Below are 20,085 nucleotides of genomic sequence, written 5' to 3'. Positions count from 1 at the left end.
AGCATTTCTTGTGTGATGTTAAATTTCCTTTAAAATCTAAACCTCTAAGTCACCGTTTCAGTCATTTCACTGAACTTCAAGAGCTACCAGTCACAGTTCTGGGCAAAACATCAGCCATGGGACCCTAGGAAGCACTATTTTAAACAACAGGTTTCAGTTAATTTGTTTTCAAGGCAAAGCAGCGGGCTGAGTTTAAAGAAGTCCTTGCAATTAATAGGCCCACAAGGAAACCTAGGGCTCTGCACTTGTCAGCTGCAACAAAAATACTTTCAACTGAAATTTCATGTTACTTGTAAGCTAAAAATAAATTAGGTACAGTCAGAACTCAAATGCAAGAGTAGCCCTACTGCAGGTCTGGAAGAACTGGCTCCTCCAGAACCCCACAGCAAGTTACAAACTAAGTTGCTCCCAAGTGCAAAAGCACCTCACCACTTCAGTCTGCTCCCAAGTCTTTGTTTCACACACCAGCTCCACAGACGCCTAAAGAATTAAGCAGCGGTCACTGCAGGCTCGCAGCACACATCTCGCGGGATTTTAAGAATCACAAGGATGCACGCTTACCAAACACGCACAGGCAACAGACAGCTGAGAAGGCGGTGTAGTGGCTGAATTTGAAGCTACAGGTACAGCTTAAAAGAATCTTAAGACAGAGCCATTTGAGCTTGCAATTTCAAGCTCACTCAGGTGCTGTACTTCACGTGGCATCTACTCCGGTTTGCATTTTCAAAACATAATCAGGCCAGTAAGAAATGAGAGCTCAGCAGACATGAAGAGCAGGTCACAGGGAGCTATGCTGGGCCATACCACACCTGGGGGCTTCCATCATCACCTCTCTGAAATAATTCTTTGTTCTAGAACTACAAGCAAAGCGCAACGGATGTGAACCCCACCGAAACCACCGCCTACATAAGCCAGGTACAAAGGCCTTAAGTTCAGGCCCCACTGTGCTAAGTGCAATTTCTGCCTTCTAAACCTTACAATCCACAAAGTAACAGGTAGCACACAGGCACTACTGGGTAACAACACACAAAGCAGGATCGGAACAAAAGATGGTAAAACTTCTAGGCATACGGTCTTCTAAGTGTGTTTTCTTCCTGAAAGAAGCTATTTAACAAGAGAAAACTATTTTTGCAGGAGTTTGAAGTATCATAGGCTCTGCTTACGTTAACACAGAATTACGTTTGTTGATGTTAGTTTTATGTAGAGTTTTAAGAACAGCTGTCTCAGTGACACCATACATTTGAACACCTGTGTACATAAAATTATCTGGATTTCATGGCTTTGCACAGATGTTCCTCTAGATGTTTTCCCTGTTCTGGAAAGCCCTTAAAAGCCAAACTCTAACCTGTACCTAACAAAAGGTCTGTGCGTATCCCAGCTCACAAATTGAAATCAAAAGGGTCTCAAAACTATCCTCCTAAGCCTTTCCCTGTCCTATACCTTCCTCTTATCTGAGGACCCTCTGCACGAAGCCAGTGAAACTTATTTTAGGCTTAAAGCTCTTACTGTACTGTGCTCCCGTTCTTACAGACATTATTAATAAGCACTTGAAACTCAAGATGTGGAAAGGCAGCACTGCTTACCGTCCAGCAATTCCAGAGTAACCGAAGGATCCACATATTCCCACCAGTGTTTTCCATCAGTTGATACTGGAATCTCCCAGTTAGACCACTTGCAGGCCAAGTGAATGCACACACATGCTATCACCGTAGGCTTGTATTGAAGACAGAATGTAGTAAGGTGAAGACTGTTGCATAAATTTCATAATGAGGAACCAAAGGAAATCAAACATGTAAAATAAAAAACAAACAAACAAATCAACCATTAACACACAGCGTAAGATCATTTGTCAAGTAACAGCAGATAAACATTAATTCAAGGAACATACTTTGGATTAAGTTCTTAATATATCTTACTGCCTTAATAAAACAAAGGATAGGGCATTTATCTGGCAGAAATTTTAATTTGCTTTTTCTATAAAAAGGTGTGGTTAACAGTAAAGAAATTTACCAATTACTCTACTGTACTTAAGTACTAAGAAAGAAATTAGTATAATATGGTCAATTAAAATTCTACCTACAGTAAAAAACCATACAGCTCATTACGCAGTCTCCAAATTAGACTAGTAGATGAAGGTACACACAAGTTCAACAGAGGCCAATGAATTACTTGTCAGCTTAGCTGTCACTAGGCCTGAACCTGGGATATTTGTGAACTCAACTTCAGCTTCCAGCTGGCACCAGCACAAAAGCATTGGTTCAGTATCACCACTTTATCACAGCTTATCGTAACAGCTGCTTCAATACAGAACACTGCCCGCTAAGGAACCCCCAGGGAATGCTTGGCTGGAAGAATTCTAACCAACCAGTAGTAGGTATTACTTAAAACTTAGCTACACACAGTTGAATTCTGATAAGTAAAGCTCAAAGTTGTCTTGCAAGAAATAAATTGGAGTAATCAAGAAATAAAGCCTGAAGTCTGCTCTCAAATTTTATCTTTCTACAACAGGCTACCCATATACAATCCCCATCTGGAATCCGTTAACTTAAATTTAATACAAGTACTTAAGTTTTAAAACTGTGTATTAAGTTTAAAGAGCTGTTTCTAAAAGGAAGAACATTGGACTACTTCTAGTATATTGGAAAAGAAAAATCAACTGGTTGAAAAGATCTTAGGCCCACTACAATTTTATAAGTTAAGATTGGATCAATATATTTAAAGTTAAGAGAAAACTGCCATTAATTACAAGTGTAAACTAGAAATAGTTTTGTACTTACCAAGATGCTCGAATTTCTAGGTTAAGTTTATCTCTTTGTAATCTTTAGCTGCTATTCAGGCTACCAATTTTAGACTTATGCACTCACAATCGAGAAAATGTCATCAGAAAGCACCACTACACTTCTCATTGTGCATTTAACCCCTTTGTGCCGTCAGGCCCTTGTACAATACACCGCACTGCAAACAGAAAGGTACCACCACTGTAGATGGCCCAGTCTCCTGTTGCAACAAGGGTAAGACACATGTAGGGGGCCCTGCAGTAAAGGAAGCTATAGTGTGCTACAACAGTGCAACAAAGAGGTTCAGGATAACAACCTGTTGGTAGCCATGAAATAGGATGTCTGTGCCAAATCCTTGCTTGCTGTAAGAAAAAGAAAAACAGAGAGATTAAGCATCTACTCTAACTTGTGTTCATTTCTAAACTGAAGCAATTTTGCCTTCCAAAAGCACCATTTCCTATTTTCACAGAACTGATTTGAATTTAACTAGCTAGCCTTTAAGATCTCTCCAAGATACGGAAGTGCCCATCATATTCAGCAAGCGGAGATGGACCAGTCCTTCAGTTCCCTGACTCTGCCCCCGAGACAACCCACAGACCAAAGTTTCCCTTTGCTTATCTACCCCACAAAAGCCTCATACGTGACAGCACTCTTCTAGGCATAGCTGCTTCCCCACTCTCACCTACAGCTGCCCCCCAGCGTAACCCTGCCCCACCTGCAGACTGCAGCAAGGCAGTCAATAAAAGCCAGTTCCTACTACAGTGCAAGTTCTGCCCTTTGAGAACACCGTGGGATAGCTGGAGAACCCACCTCACCCCCAAAACACAACCACGTCTCTCCCCCAGCACCTCAGAACGCAGCAAGCTCCCAAGACAGATGGTTAACAAAACTACACAAGTTTTCTGCTCCCCCCGATCAAGAGCACAGCACTCACAACATTTTGTTCCACATTTCTGTTAAATCTCCATTGAAGCTTCTGATATGAATTAAATGACTGCATTTTAGCCAGAAAGAAAACCAACCCAGGACCTCAACATACCAAAAAGGACAAGCCAATGACTTCCACTGCTACAACATCTAGCACTGCCCCTACCAGGGAAGCCCCCCGTGATCCTCACTCAAGTAAAGGACTTACTGTAACGCGTACATAATGGGATAGCTGGGCACAATGGCTTAAACCAAGGATTGAACGCAGCCTTCATTGAATTCTTACTTTGACACTATCACTTGAAAGCAGTGCTACCTGCAGAAAGGGTATTGTTGAATTTTATGTCAAAGGGTACACTGTCACAAATCTTTATTTTAAAAGTGATCTTTCCATTAAATTTGAGAAATACTGCAATGGCCTTTAAAATTTAATTTAAGGAACATGTATTAAAGATGGGATGATTGCCAGTGGGTATAAATCAGGTTTGTCTTCACGCTACACAGCTGGGCAGTGCCATAATCTGAAAAGAATACAGAAGTAGCAAGGTAACAGGAACCACTGCTACACAGATCCTGCTAATCCATAATAATCAAAAGGTGAGCTATGTGACAGTATTATACTATATTTAGTTTCCAAACTGTAATGGTAATTTTATGCCAGATAGGTATGTTCAATTTCTTCTCCCTCCCATCCAAAGTACAAGGCAGTATTAACAAAGAATGTGAAACGAGACTATTAAAACAAATGAAAATGTAGAATGCTTTAATAAGACTGAAATTGATATCTTGCTCTTCATTTTTCATCAAAGTAATGTTTAAAGGCTCTTCAATCATATCTACGTTCTGTACAGTTACAACACATTTGAATTACGGGACCAGACCAAGAAGCATCTCTACTCTCACTGAAATGGCACATCTGAAAAAGGAGGAAAAGCAGATGCCAGAAAACTTCTATTTAACATCAGCTTGAAAGTTGAGTAAATCAAAACACATACCTGGAAGAAAAGAATCACATCTTGAAACACACGTTTTAGCCTCAACAAAAAGTTAATGTGATAAATACCTTAACCTATCCTCTAGGCAGTATCGTACACGTTTCAATGTAATTACAGCTAAATACTCAACATTGCCAAAACCACGCACCACTGAGAACAACCGTCCCAAACTCTTCTCTTACATTTGGGGCAGCTTTGGTTTAGTAGAATCTATCCACTAAAAGCTAATCAATCTTGGTTCCTGTATTGTGTTATTTCCTTTTGTGGAAGGTGCATCTCCAAACTAAAATTATCTGGAAGTACAGAGGTTAAAACAAGCCAGCACAGCTCGTCTGTTACAACTCACAAGCCTCAGGACAGAAGACTGACATCAGCCATTAACAATCAGTTTTATATTTTATCATTTAGAAGTGATTTAAAAACACCTAACCTGTCTCACTGCTGCAGAAGCAACCGTAAGGCAGGGGGTTACTTAATTAGTAATCAAGATTTTCAAACAGGACTTGCTGTCTTGATACACATCCCAAAAAAACTACTGAGTTCAAGAAGTTACCAATATGAAGCCAAAATACTTCTTATTGGACATGGCCACACAGTTCAACTGATGCAATTCCAAGATATTCTGAATCTTTTCTTCACATTAACTATCTTTGATCTTGAGATAATCATGAAAATGCAATTGGCAAGTCACCCTTAGGAGCATGGTGGCTTACTGTGCCTAGGACCCTGAGAATGTAGGCAAGCATCCCCAGAAAGAGGAGGCTGCAGATAAGCCAGTCAGTATGAAAAGACAGAAAGGTTGCCAAAATCCTTCTGAGCAAAAAGAAAACAAAAGCCACAGGCTCCACACAGAGCTATGTAGGCAGACACCTGGTGTATCTGGAAAGGACTGGAGGTGGCCACGGTGCAGGTGTTCAGGTCTGAGCAGTCCTGGCAGCTTCTCTCTTGGAAGCTTTTAAACAGCAGGAACAGGCCTGTGAAAGCCTAAGGTGAAAGTTCAGAATGTGAAGGCCGCCAGTAGCATGGCTGGAGTACAGCTGGCATCTAAGATTTTTCCACACCGCTGAGATTTAGGTTTTCCTTAGAGTACCGCCTGAAAAAGCCCATTCATTCAGATTCACCTCCTCTTCTGCAGACTTTATCAGCCTGACTTAATCAACAGCAGCTGTGCACACAGATACTGCAGTACGTTTGAAGAATTTGCTAGTGACCTTCCAAAAGATTAGTAAGGATCATGGGTGTTCAAGATACCTGATAACCTGCAGAGCAACGAGAACAATCCTAGAAATCCTTGTGATCCAATCTTTGGTTCCAGGAGAGTGTCATGTACCAACATAGAAAAAGGAACGACTGAAGAATTCCCAACACGTGGATGAGAATATAGATTCTTCCCCTTCCAGCTCCACCAGAACCAGGCTGAGAACAGACTGATTTTGCACCCGAGCTTTAAGAGGACACTGTGATGGTCTCAGCACTAGGGCAGCTTCACTGCTGAACTAGCTTGCAATCCAGTAAATGTAGTTTGGCACCAGGAGCAGGTTTTTTTTTTTCCCCCCTCTTCTCCTCTTCAGCACTGGAGCATCCTTGGAATGGGCACTGAAGCTTGCTGATGGGCCTTTACAGATCCACTGCCCCAGATTCCTTAGAGGACCTAAGGAACGATGGTCCTGTTTCCTCTTCTCAGTCTCTTGACACTGAGGAAGAATGGTGCAGAAAAGAGACTGAGCCCACACCTTTCCTTGTCTACTACCCTGACTAAACTGTACAGATGGAACAATTTAATGAACCCACGGATCTCTGAAGATCAGAATGAATAATCAGATACACCTTATGCCTGAACATCATGAGTCATTACGTACCTACCCAGTCACCCCTTACTGACAATAATCTGTCTTGTCTAATACTACTTTCAGACAGGCTTTCAACCAGACATGAAGAGTTCAACTTTTCCTTTAGTTGTAGGTTGAAGCAGATTATATCGATTTGCACCAAGCCCCCCTTACTAGTTCAGCTTCCAGGAATTTGTTCCGGTACGCCTCTACTAGTCACTGGGTCATCTGACAAAGGACTTGGCTGGAACTTGTGAGCCTCAGCAACAGAACCCATTTTTTACATTTCTTAAAGGGAATTACAGATTAATACAGGTGAGAGCATAAAGTGCACCATCCTGGATGCAAGATAAGAAGTAATATAGGAATCAGCCCTTTTCTTAGCATCTTCATTAAACTTAAGTTTTAGCCAGCTTTTTTGAGGGACCAGGGCACCTTCTCACCACACAGCAATTCAACACACAGGTGCTGAGCCACAGCCTTGTTAAGCACAGCCACATACCTCAGCTAACTTGTAGCCTCTCTTTTGACAGTTGAGCAGTCAGCCAAATTATCTTCTTCCCTTCCTTCTCCTCTCAAACACACAGTTGAAGGTTTTAATCATAATAGTCTCGGATAAGTTAATCCCCTTTAATATAAGAAGGGATCACTTTGCCCTCTAGAATAATACTTTATGTCCAAGACAGCATATTACCAGAACTGGATGAAGAAACCTTAATTTTCTTCAGCTTCTCAGTCAAGCCCTTAGGGCTAAAGGGATCAACACTGACAACAGTTTTCGATACATGTGGAAAGCTTCAGGACTGGATATCCAAGTGTAGCACTCACATTAAAACAACATAATGTCCAAGAAGTAGATTTTGAGAACTAAAATCATGCCACAGTATCACTGTGCCCCAAAGTCCATCTCTTTACTCAATACATACAATTCTGTGGAAGTTATTCTCTACTTGCTTTACTTGTGAGTGTGATTATAGATTTCATGCTGTACGTTTTTAAGCTATTTTTTTTTTCCCTCCATGATTTTTAAATGAGTTACTCAAGCTTTGTGTTCATATCCCATACCACCCTTAGGAGGGGGATATGCTGTCAAGAATCCTACTTGCATGTACATTCACCAGGAAGCATGCCTACTCCAGTCAGGAAGTTTTCAAGCACCTGTAGTATTAAATTCACTTTGCACCAGTTCTTGAGGTATGTAGGTTTTCAGCCCTATGTAGATTTTCAGCCCTCAGTGGAGTCTTCAGATTTCAAGACTTCATATAATTTTGAATTTTATGTATTTTGTTAAACTGCACTGACATTAACACTAGCTTTAAAATTCTAAGTTTTAAAAGTAGCATGTACCGTCAGTGTATGAACTGTGTTACTACACAAAAGCAGCACACAAAATGCACAGCAAAGAGTTGAACTGTCTTATTGGGTTATGTACCCTTGACTAAAGGAAATGAAGTTTACCTAACATATGCCTTTCTTCTTATAAGCTCCAGTAAAACACACTTGCTAATGGGGAAATTCTGGAGTAACTACAATACTGCTTATCACCCCTCCCCACTCCCCCAAAACACATAGCTGAAGTGCAGGGGCTCACATGTAATCAACAAAAAGTGTGCTAACTTTTATATTGACCAAGAGCTAAAAAAAAAAAACAAAAACAAAACATGACAAAACTTTACAGCTGCTGATTCACTCTGAGACACCAGGTGCAATCAGACTTACGCACTGAGTCACAATCAAATCTGGACAGAAAGCAAAGAATCTTCTTAAAGAATTGCGATAAAGCTACTTTAAATGCAAATAAGCTACAAATGGCACCAGCTCTCCTCAAACTCTGAAGACACTACACCACTAAGCTACTTCAACATGAGAAAGAAGAAATATTTTTCCCTCAAAGAACAGCTTTCATTCTAGAGTTACTAGAAAACAGACCTAGTTAACATGATAATGTTATGCCTACCTTTCCTATATTTTATAAGGGGGGAGAAAAACAACATTGAAGCGTTTAACTTTGCATTTTTCAATGCAAACAACAACTAATGACTAAAGATCAACAACTACAGTCTAATAATTTCCAATTTTCAATTAAAGAACAAGATCAAAGTGAAAAAGCTGATTTTAAGTGCTTTTTCAATTGATCCCCAATTTTTCATCCTCCATCTTATGAAAAGTTCTTTAGAACTCTAAGAGAAACTGATTTAAGAGTTAAAGAAGGTGTACCAACACTACAAAAAAATACTGAAGAACAAAACAGATTTCTAGCTAGAGTCACGTTAATGAACTGCATATAAGTTAGAGGATATGAAACACCAAAGGTTGGAGGTTTGCTACCACCCAATCCAAATTAAGTACGTCCTTCTCTAGAAAAATAATTAGTCACATCTTTAAGTATTTGCATGCAATAGCAGACCTGCTATGCACTCTTTATATCCCACAGCTCATTACCTAAAAAAAATTAAGGTAGAAAGCTACTGTTAGCTATCAACCAGCACAAAGACTAAACTTTATTTTGTAAAACTACTTCAGAGTGAAAATAATCAACCCAGAATTTAGTTCTCAACTACTAATTGCTTCTGTCATTTGAAAGAACATGGAACAGATTATTCAATCAAAGCTAATAAGCAAGCAAAAGAAAAATTCATGAAGGACAAAGAACTGGACTCTTCATCAGACTGTAATGGTTAAGATCAAGCTTTTAGTAGTTAGCCTTAAACAAAAACTCTTCGGACAACATAATTGATCATATTGCACAAATAACATCACCTATAAATTTTTACTAGAAATGTAAAAAAAAGGGCTTACGGAAGGGGATAAAAGCCACTGACCTCTCACTAATTGCGTACATTTCACAACATCTGTGTGCGGATGTTCAATGGTAATCTCAAAACCTGAAGAGTTAAGAATATGTTTTAGAACTATACATTTCCATCTGTACAATAAAAAAAGAGACCTTTTCCTTCCCCCAGAGACCTAATACCTGCTAAACCTTTGCACTGCAGATCATGTAACACTATTTAACTGCCTCTTATTCTGCCATTTTATATTTCTGAATGATAGTGCCATTTCCAGATCAATTAGTAAAATATCCCTGCATTACTCTCAAGTCCTACATAGAATATGTGAAGTTACTGCATTTTTCAGGTTGAACATGCATGAGCAGTTTCTAAGATACTTATCAGTACGAGCTGTATCACAGACGCTGAAACGTGTATGTATGCACACGTCTGCTTTATTCAATCATTTCTGGGGCTTGAACATATTCCATCTATGAGATTACCAATTAAGTCAATTTGTAGGTCAGTCACTTCAGAAGCCTATCTTTGTTTATGAAGCTATTTTAAGAAGTAGGTCACTACTATTTTCTTCCCTTTTTTTTTTAAAGCAATACACTCACAGTAGTATTTAGTAAGTCAGTGTTCTCAGGGCTGCCAGCTGTAGTTGTCTCTATTTATGTTAGTTTAAAGCCAGAACAGTTTCTTATCAGAACACTGTATTGTTGATTTTGGAATTACCCGAATCCATTAAACGGTTACGCTACAAATTGCGATGTTCAGAGGTAGCAACTCTACTCAACTAGATAGTATTTTTCTATTGAAAGGCAGAACGGGGAAGAGTACTTGGTATATAAAGCTGTTGCCAAGTGCTTCAGAACACATACAGCTGACCTAGCACATGCTACGTTGTGTAAAGAAATACCAACACGATTACTACTTTGGAATAACATCTATTTGGAAGGGTATACATTTCTACTCCATCAAACTGTCAGAAACATTTATTTGACAAGTATTGGTATGCCTTTTTTCTCCAGAGTGAACACAACAGCAACTGGTGATATAAAACTAGACTCACAGGTCAGAAGTTGCATACAAAAAAACAGTAAAATTCTAGTATACCAAAGACACATCAAAAATCCAGCTACCTGGGTCCCATGACTGTCTCATGGTAAATTGGCTGCACAACAGGCATTTAGAAAGACATACCTAAAGTTTGAAGCATTATTGTTTCAAGTATAACCAGCTCTTGAGCTTGCTGAAGGTATGCCTGAAACAAATAAGCAAACACGTCAAGACGTAGGCATCTATCGTCTCAAAATTTCAATTACACGCTTCCTACTTGAACACTGGCATTATCAACATAAATTAAAGACCACTAACCACGCCAGTTAGCACTGAGCATTCAGAATACTTTAGTGCACTAAGACTTCCTTCTACTTGTATAAGCCTTACTGTAAATTCGGTTATACCTCAGTTACACCAGCCTAACCATCTTTCACAGTAAGACTTATTTAGTTTCAGTCTTACATAGTTATTCCAGCAAAGCATTGTTGGGAAAATGGGGAATGCGATATGCATTATGGAGGCTTGCCAGTGCAAAACTAACTATCTCTAAGCAGGTTACCCATTTCAGAAGTACTTTAAAATACAGCTGGAGATACCCAGTTGGCCTGTGTTCTGGGCTCCAATGTATATATAATCCACCTCCATGTGTCATTCCAAGAACTGGGAGCACAGCAAATAGTTTTATATGTCAGTTCAGGTCCAGCAGGGTATAACTGGCTCAGCCTGACCTTCAGGCAGAGCAACTATGGTGCATTTCCACCATAACATCCTCATAGTTGGTTCCATGAAGCTTCATGACAGGAAAGAAAATGGAAACTGAGATATAAGTGGAAGCTGTACAAAGTCTGGCAAATGAAAGGAAGACCAATGTACAGCAGAGACAGTAGCTGACTGCCTGTATGGCGTCCTTTAAAACAGAAGGCAGACAACAGCACACAGTCAGCCTCTGGCTGAGAGAGAGGAATACTCAGTGTCCTGAACTCTCTACACAACACGCGTGGTTCTGTAAGTTCCGCACGAAACCTCTCATTTAATGTCTCGTCAAGATTTCTACTACACGTGTGGAAGTCTTAAAAATAATGCAAGTTTAAGGTGAAGCAACCTCTCCAAGTGTTGTAACACAGATATCTGAGTTCTCAACTAGTTACATTAATACAAAAGATCTGAATGGTTTAAACACAGGTGTTTTTTCTAGTATGCAGACAGCAATAATCCAGTCAAGACAATGTAACAACTCGTCAGATGAAGCGTCATTTGATTATCTCTAAAACCATGACTTCCACCTACATCACTCTTTGTATCCAGTAGTGGCTCTTGAGGGTGAAGACAGGCATGTGCTACTTTAATAACATGTTCGAGTTTCCGTGGCTGTTCTTCCACTTTTGCAGCCAAGAACAATGCCGTAGGAGATATTATCTGAAGAAGAAAAACACACATATTTAACTTTTTACAAGTAGGACTTGATTTTTTATGGACAACACAAACTAATAATTAGAAAAGGTTTAGAGGTTTAATTTTTTAAACAGTTCTGAAATCATGCAAGATGGTAAAAATAACCAATCATGTTTTATTTTATAAGTAATGCAATCCTCCCAGCACCATGTGGAAGGAGTAGCATAAATGCTACATTACACTGAGTGAGATGTCTGAGGTCAAGCTAATTCTAGTCCAACACAAAAAGCACAGACTTGGTCCAGAAGATTTAGCCACACTGGAAGTGACTTTTCAAGTTAAAAACACTTGACGAGAAAGCTCGTCCAAGTCCTAGCACAGTAGCGGGCCGTTACACCGCCTTTTCAGCATGAGTCAAAAAAGCTGATCTCAGGTTCTGCTAGCATGTGGTTCTCCTAAAAAGCAAGCAACTTGGCAGAGAACTTTAAGGAAAATAGTTTGTTACAGAAACATAGGTTATAGAAGTATAATCATAGTAAGTGTAACATCTTAGCGCAGCCACTGATGGAACAGAAGTTTATTCCTAGAAACTTTACTATACACCCAGTAGTATCTGGAGAGCAAAGCACAAAGATTCACAAAACACCAGTTATACCAGATGTTAGTAAAGACTGCAAGTTACATTTAAAGAATTTAAAAAAATAAAACTCTAGGTGTCATAAGCTGGCAGCAAAGCACCTACTCAGTGCTGTATCACCTAGGATTTTGCAATTAAATAGTTTTGATGCCTAGCTGTCAGCTAGAATAACTCATTTATCTGCATGTGGAACATGGTTAACCACACATGACTGAGAAGAATCAGGGTCCTCTCTGTACGCAGAAGTCTCCCATGTTAAACACGAATTAAGATGACAGCAGAAGTGTTCATGTAAATATCAGCAGGTTGAATTGGTTAAAATTAAGTATTTTTCCAGGAATTTAAATAGATGCTTGTTGAGTATTTAATTGATGCACAGTGCAAATAGTGCAGGTATTGGATTTTTCATTCAGTGCCCACACAGAATTAGACTGAATGAGTTGAACAGCAGTCATACCCCCCCTAGACTTTTTTTTTTAAGTAGCCCTTTGTTATGCCAAAATTAAACATTTGGTATGAAATTCCCAATATATGAAAAACTGCAATAAGCTAATTAGAACTGAACATTTAATGATTACCCATTACATTTAAAGAGGCAGCAAGTGCTCCCTTGATACATTTAAAGGCTCCTCAAATCACTTTGAAACGTCCACTTAGATCTTAAGGAGAACTTGTAAGCTGGCGGACTCGAGGAAAATTGACACCCTGGGAAGGTGATACCCTTTGATGCACAGAAACGTGCTGTTAAGAAACCCAGTACTGTAAAACAAAAACCAAACCACCACCACCATGTCACAGGCAGCAAATTCTCACAACTGAGACAAAAAACTCCTTCCTTTTCAAGGAATTTGTAACTTGACCCTTACAAACGAGTGAAATCAAAGCCTGAAGTCAAGTGGTGCTGAACAAGGCCATATTAGCACTGACATTTAAGATCCTGACGACTTTTGAGAAGTTCATACCCACACTGTTTGAAGTAAAGACATGAAGTTCTGGAATAAATTCCCTTTCCTAGGGCTGTGCTACTTAAAATATGCCTCACTTAAGCCAGGAGACAAATTTGTAAATATTACATGTGAATGAAAGACTTTCTGGAGTTCTGAAAGCTAAAGTATCAACAGCTTTGAGGAGAAGTACAGTAGTACACGTGTAAGGGCAGTCATCTCCAAAGCTGACACCTGATGCTAAGGATTACATTCTCCGACATAATCCTGAGCTTCTGGGAAAACCCACGTTAACAGACAGGGCTGGGAAGCCAAAGAAACACAAACTACTGAGAAGAAAGGAAATTGGGAATAGTTAAGAATCAACAGTTTTAGAGAAACGAGTTTGACAAGAAATTGGAACAGACACAAGGAGGTGTTAACTAACGAGAGCAGGCTCCACTTTCTACCCAAGAAAGAGCTGCAGTAAATGGACTGTGGTGGACTGAAGCCTGAACCTAGCTTAGAAAGGACTCAGCGCAGTGGAGTCACTGAGGGAGGAAAACTGAGTCATGAAGTGGATGGAATCAGGAACAGCCTAGAGAGTGGGAAGCAGCTTCGTTTGAAGATAAAATGATCCTTTCCGTGCCCTCATGGCCACTCAGTTTTTATTTGTTGTTGGTTTTGTATTTAAACAAGACACTCAGCAGTCACAGCTGGGGACTGAACACAACAAAAGCTGTTTTCCTCTATGCAGCAAACCCAACTCCACTGCTCTCTCTCCCCCTCCTGCCCTGCCATCCCACCACTCAGGTTACTGCGTTCAGACCTTAGTTCTTCTACCTTCGCATAGAAATTTAAGTCAAATACATCCGAATACAAGGCCTATCTCTACCCAGTCTGTGGTTCTGTTCCAAATTCCATGCATGGCATTTTCACCATTTTCTTCTCTGAAAAAAGCAACACCCAACTATTACCATGAAAATATTTACAATTCACAAAGACATTCTTCTGGAACCAAGCAACCGAGAGCTGCACAACTCAATTACCAGCAAATTCTCACTCACTATTATTCTATGTCTGACCGCACCAAGGTTTTACTTCATTCCAAAAACGCGCAGCCTTCACCAGGCTGACTTCTGGATATTTCCTAACATACCGAAAAGGCTGAGATCTTGCCAAGAAGTCTCCACATAATTCCTGATCTCCAAGACCTTACATGAAACAGTTCTGTATGCTTATACAAGTCAAAGTGATTAACTGGCATTTAACTCTGGTTCATCAGAAACCTATATACGCCACAATTATCTACTTACTTAACGAAGCGTTGGCTTCAGGCCAAAGAATTTCAGGTCTTTGTCTTGCCTAGAACTAGGGTTCGCTTTCCCAGTTTAGAGTAGGTCAGTACTTTTGCCTCCCTTGGTATTTGAGGAAAACAGACATCCTAATAACATTTCAGACTTGGCGTGCAGAGTCTTCAGTGAAGAACGCATCGCCTGCTAAGTGTGTAACTGCGAAGTTACTCATAAAGGCTTCAACCACTTCCAATTCTCAAAAATGGCAGAAAAAGCAAGGTAGAAAAAAAGCAGCATTAAAGACAGACTTGGCAAAGCTGTAAGCTTTCTGCTACACAAGCATCCTCATTTGATATAAAAAGAAAAAATTAAAGTGAATTATTACACATCCAAAATATTCAAGACTTGAGAAATATCTTCAGAAGAACACGTGTGATTTATGAAGTTAAATTCCACCTTCCTACTAGCTAAGAACATCAGAAACCAAGTTCCAACGAAATAAAAATACAAAACATACAATCCTTATTATTATGATAGTCAAAGGGCAAGTTTTATTGGTAGAAGTGGTACAAGTCCTTTTCGACACCAAAAGTACAAGACATCTTGTACAAAGCCTCGGTGCAATGAAGACATTTGGAATAACCTCAGAATGAATCTCCAGCATGCACACAGCTTTCTGAGAACTCCCTCTCCCTTTTAATGCCACTAGTAGTATGTTTTTAGGCTTGATATGCAGCAGCTTGAGACATTAAGTGGTTTCAGTCTACGACGGAGCTGCAAGTGCCACTCTATGATGGGGCAACAAAGAACTGCAAGTTGTTTTTTTCTAAAAAAGTAATTATTACCAGCAGCTTATATCGCATAAAAACAGCAAATATGTTAAACTGCAAGATTGAAAACAGAACTGAAGTGTCTACGACCAGCCTCTCTGAAGTGTGGTGCGTATTACGAAAGTTTTGAGAACTTGCACAGCTCCAAAGTCAATTCTTTAATATTGCAATTTGGATGGGGTGTGGAAGACAGTGAAGTAACAGAAAAACAGGAAACGAACCCCCCCAAGCCCTGCACACTCAACTCACCTACCTTGTACCTCAGGAAAAATTCCTCCTGCAGCCTCTCTCTAGGCACTTTACTATGTCCCACTGCGTGTCACAAAAAAAACTGGCCGTCATCAAGTATATTTGCAACTAGTTGTTTGGTATTCCACACAGCACTTCTAAGTGTTAGATTCAAAAATACAGCTACCGTTTCGATGCCTTACCTCTCGTTTCCAACATACCACAAATTCTTCCCCCTTCTGTTCTTGAAATCAGTGTACTGAAGAGTACACTTCTACAAGTCGTATTCCTATACAATAGTAACTGACAAAGTATCACAGAAGTGGTATTTTCAGAAGAATTTTAATTTTTGAGATGTTTTGAAGTATTACTGTTACAGGCTAGTATTTCCTCTGAGAAGTCAGCAAGCTCTCCCACTCCCTGATCTTAGCACTAAGTTTGTGCTCAGCAAACCAAAGTTACTGTGCCCTGGTCAGCTGCAAAAATAGAAGTAATGACTTGTACTACTGCTGAGGTGATTCACACTGAAACATGATTTGAATGGCTAGGGAAGATTAGCAGTCAGGGCATCCAATTCTCCTTACCAGCTTTAAGCAAGTTTCCACCATACTGGAGCACCGCAACTGCGCTTTGACTGTGGCATCAAATAAACACGCTCTTCTTTGCAACTGGAAGTACTTTATAGATAAACCATGGTATTTCAAAATGCTAAACCACAGTAATTTAGTAAAAATATGGATATTGGGTCTTTAGAGCAGTAAATGCAACACAATCAAAACACACTGGCCACATTAACTGTCGTGTCCCACCCCTGTGGCTTTACAGATTGAAAATATGGTTGTGAGTTCTGGTCCCTATTCACACCTGATCCTCAAAATCTTGACAGCCTGTAAAATTGTTCAGGAATAAAATTATATTAAGATAAAAAGAAGAGCATTAAGCCAACAGTTATTCAGTAAATAAGCTTCCACTAGAAGACCTGTTTACTAACAGCAATGAAGTGCACGTGACTTATATGTAAGACACACACGTGTATTTGCATACCCCAGCAACCATACAGGAGCACAAACACCCAACTGTGTGTTACTCAACTGAAAACATTAACCTAACAGTAAGCCAAGAAAATAAAGGCTGATTTTTTTCCAATTAGACATCATAAGGAATTCCAGCTAAAGGCTGTCTAAATTTCTACCCCAGCCTTCAGCTCCCTTCTTTCCATGGATACACATCACCACACGCACACACACGTTAAATGATATGCTGTATATACTGTAAACCTTTTTAGCTAGGTCTCCCATCTGGCAGTACCTTATTACTTAATTTTCAAGCGCTAGTTTCTTCTTGCAGTGGATGAACATTGTTAGTTTTTTTCAGCTGGCCAAGTACTCTGGAGATTTGATATTAAGTATTTATTACAGTCCTTGGCTTTTTGTTTCTCAACACAGAACCTGCCAGATGGTTTGGGAGTAAAAATTCTGAAAGAGGCCCCCCATTCACTATAGAAGAATAGGAAAATAAGTAATTTCTCCATCAGTACACACAGAAAGCTACTGCCTGGCCTTATTAAGAAGTACTGGAAGTTATTCAGCACGAATCAATATTACCGAGTGCAAACTTGCAGCGCGCTTCCTTTCAACTTTTAGTTGAATATAATTACCTGAGATTTAATGTAACAATGCACTTTATTCTGCTTTAACAGTTGGAGTTTCCATGGCATTCAGCCATTTCATAGCTAACTTGTAAATGTTAAGATTCACAAATGTAATTGAAAGCTTAGTTTTCGTAACAAGGGCACTATGTATCCACGTACCACTGTGCTTCCAGTTCCAAGTGACCCAGCAATTTCTAGCATCTGGCGAAAACCAGAACACACAGCAGCTAAAGCTTCTTGCTACCTAAATCCATCCTCGATTACCAGCTAAGAGGACAAACCGTAATCTAGCAGGTGATGCATCACATCACAAGCCCTTGCTCAGGTACCTTTGCACGGAGCGACCTCTCCATTCCTAGTTCATCAAGTCCACAAACCACCCACAAAGAGCCCTGGAAAGCTCCAGGTGCCTCAGCAGCTCCAGGTTACTGCTGCACTGGTGGCACAGCGCACGGAGGGAGAGAAGATGGAACGAGTGTTTTACTGCCTTCACTTGATACAGTACAGAAGTGCTTCTAAAAGACGTATTTCGTTACAAAGCTTGTTGGAACTTGATTCTCGTGTGTGCTATTCTTGCTCTACAAGCAGAGAACTGTCTTAGGGAAGCACCTTCTGGTTTATACGGCCATCAGTTCAACACACAGGTCTCTAACACTACATAAAACCCACGTTATATGTTTCTTCCTCTTGAGCGTTTCAGACTGATGCACGCTTGACTCTGGTTGTATTTATAGGCTTAGCTTTCATCTCAGAGACACGAAGAACTACAGTCTTGGTAACAAGCTTGCTGCTTGAGTTTGAATTTATCTCAGATTACGCACAAAAATAATTAGATACACTCTGAAATCTGTCTACAAGCCCCTATGTATTCCTTCCCCAGTGAACACCAAATAAGATGCCCATTTGCTCAGCCAACAACAATAAATTCAACACCAGACACAAGAGTTGGGTAACGCTGTGACCAACTGCAATCACTGTCCGCCCAAATTTCCGACCAAGGTTTGCAACACTCCACCCCTTGGTAGGCCACGGCCTACTCTGGTCGAGATCATAACATCTTTCACACACCTAATTTATTTTGTCATAAAAAGCCAAGGTCTGAAAAAAAGTCATCCTAGCCACTTTATGACATACCACCATCATTACTGCTCTTACAAAGTCAGCATGAAGTACTTAAAAAAACAAAAAACAAAAATACAAAGGATACCTAGAATATTATTTTACTGTTTTTTTTTCTATTACATCCAGTACTATGAACATAAAATAAAAAGCTTAAACTCTTGAAGTCGGTATCTTAAGTTCCTTGCTTAAAAAACAACACTTAATTACAAAGAATAGTTTTACTAAAGAATTCTGCTCTTCATAACACACTAATCAAATCCAGCATGCTCATTTCATTAGATGAAACAGGACGGCCAGCGTTTTCTCAGCAGATTTTTCTTGTCTAACATGACTTATTGTCAAGCTACTTAAGACAGGAGTAGTAAAATGAATTTATACTGGTTTTCAAAAAGAGATACGTAATCCATATGGATACACATCTACCCGCATTAGAATTGTCAGACACACCACGCTAGCTCTGCTGCTGCCTTCATTAAGAAAAATGTGTGTTCCTGCACATCAGCCTTCCCAACTACGGCACATAAGCACCAACCAGATTCAAAACATCTAAATGCATTCGTCACACATCTGAGATGTGTTTGCTGATGGTGCCTATTTTCTATTTATTTAGATGGCAAAAAACAAAATAAAATAATTCAAAGTTGAAGAGAAAGTATCGTTACCACTAGTAAACAAGCGGCAAGAAGCTGGAAGGCCTATAAACACACTGAACTTTGCAATCCAGCAGAGGAACATGACCCTTGTTAGCTATGCTGCCAAAATTACGGGCACATTATTACAATATGTAAAATCATACTTACGTTTCGATTGAATTTTGTGAAGGAATGGTGCATATAAAACCTGTGCATGTAAACAATTGCAGTATTTATTGTCAGCTGAGATCTGGAGGACCAAATTAAGGAAAGAGCAGATATTACGAAAACTGTTTGCAACTAATGAAAGCGTTGCTCCTTCTACACCAACCCTGCCACCCAACGTAGCATCTCCAACAGGAAACGACCTGAGAAGGCGATGCGGAGTGGCGTTAAGGCGTACTTAGCTGGTACCAGCACGGATCTCCACAGGCAGCGTGGCGGTAGCAGGCTGGCCCCCTCATTCATTACGCGAGCCCTCCTCGCCTGATGACACGCACTGCGATACGGCCTCGAGTATTTGCGTTTTACCCCAATTTAATCATTTTCTGGCCGGGTTTGGAGGGAGCCCGGGGGCCGCCGCAAGCCCCCAGCCGGCGGCGCGGGGCCCGCCCGCCCACAAAGCCTCTGAGGAGGGGGCTTCGGCCTCCTCCCGCCCGGCGGCTAACGGCGGTTAATGAGGGTTACGGACGGTTAATGACGGTTAACGAGGGTTACCGACGGCGACCGGCCCCCGCCCGCCCCAGCCCCGCCGGGATACACGTTGAGGCGCTGGCCCATGTCCTGGATGAGGTTGGCCGCCTGCTGCCGGTACGAGAGCTCCTTGTCGGCCTCCACGCCGCAGCGCCGGGAGGGCGTGTTGTCCAGCTGCTCGCGGCTGAAGAACCACCGCGACGCCGCCGCCGAGCCGCCGCCTCCTCCGCCGCCGCCACAGCCCCGCGCTGAGGAGCCCGCGCCTGAGCCCGCCGCCGCCATGACACCGCCGCCCCCTCCCCCCCCCGCGGCCCCGCC

General features: G+C 40.7%; 1 protein-coding gene across 8 annotated transcripts in view; it reads right to left on the bottom strand.

Moving 5' to 3' along the window:
* The window catches only part of CCNT2 (cyclin T2), a 22,962-nt gene extending 2,877 nt beyond the window's left edge, over positions 1-20,085 (bottom strand). The window contains exons 1-7 of one of the 8 annotated variants that reach the window (XM_066999231.1): positions 19,835-20,085; positions 19,243-19,324; positions 11,652-11,780; positions 10,506-10,566; positions 9,351-9,413; positions 3,094-3,139; positions 1,584-1,747 (exon numbers count right to left, since the gene is read on the bottom strand). In XM_066999231.1, coding sequence (XP_066855332.1) covers positions 1,584-1,747; positions 3,094-3,139; positions 9,351-9,413; positions 10,506-10,566; positions 11,652-11,780; positions 19,243-19,324; positions 19,835-20,049 — 760 coding nt within the window. In that variant the 5' untranslated portion in view covers positions 20,050-20,085. Of the gene's footprint in view, positions 1-1,583; positions 1,748-2,777; positions 3,140-5,950; positions 6,385-9,350; positions 9,414-10,505; positions 10,567-11,651; positions 11,781-19,242; positions 19,325-19,439; positions 19,808-19,834 lie in introns of those variants that run through there. The other 7 variants (XM_066999230.1, XM_048062780.2, XM_048062779.2 and 4 more) reach the window with 7 other exon arrangements.

This window comes from Anser cygnoides, chromosome 6 (genome assembly GCF_040182565.1).
Source record: "Anser cygnoides isolate HZ-2024a breed goose chromosome 6, Taihu_goose_T2T_genome, whole genome shotgun sequence".
Lineage (NCBI taxonomy): Eukaryota > Metazoa > Chordata > Aves > Anseriformes > Anatidae > Anser > Anser cygnoides.
The sequence above is the reverse complement of the archived record's forward strand: the minus strand, read 5'-3'. Positions and strand labels throughout refer to the sequence as shown.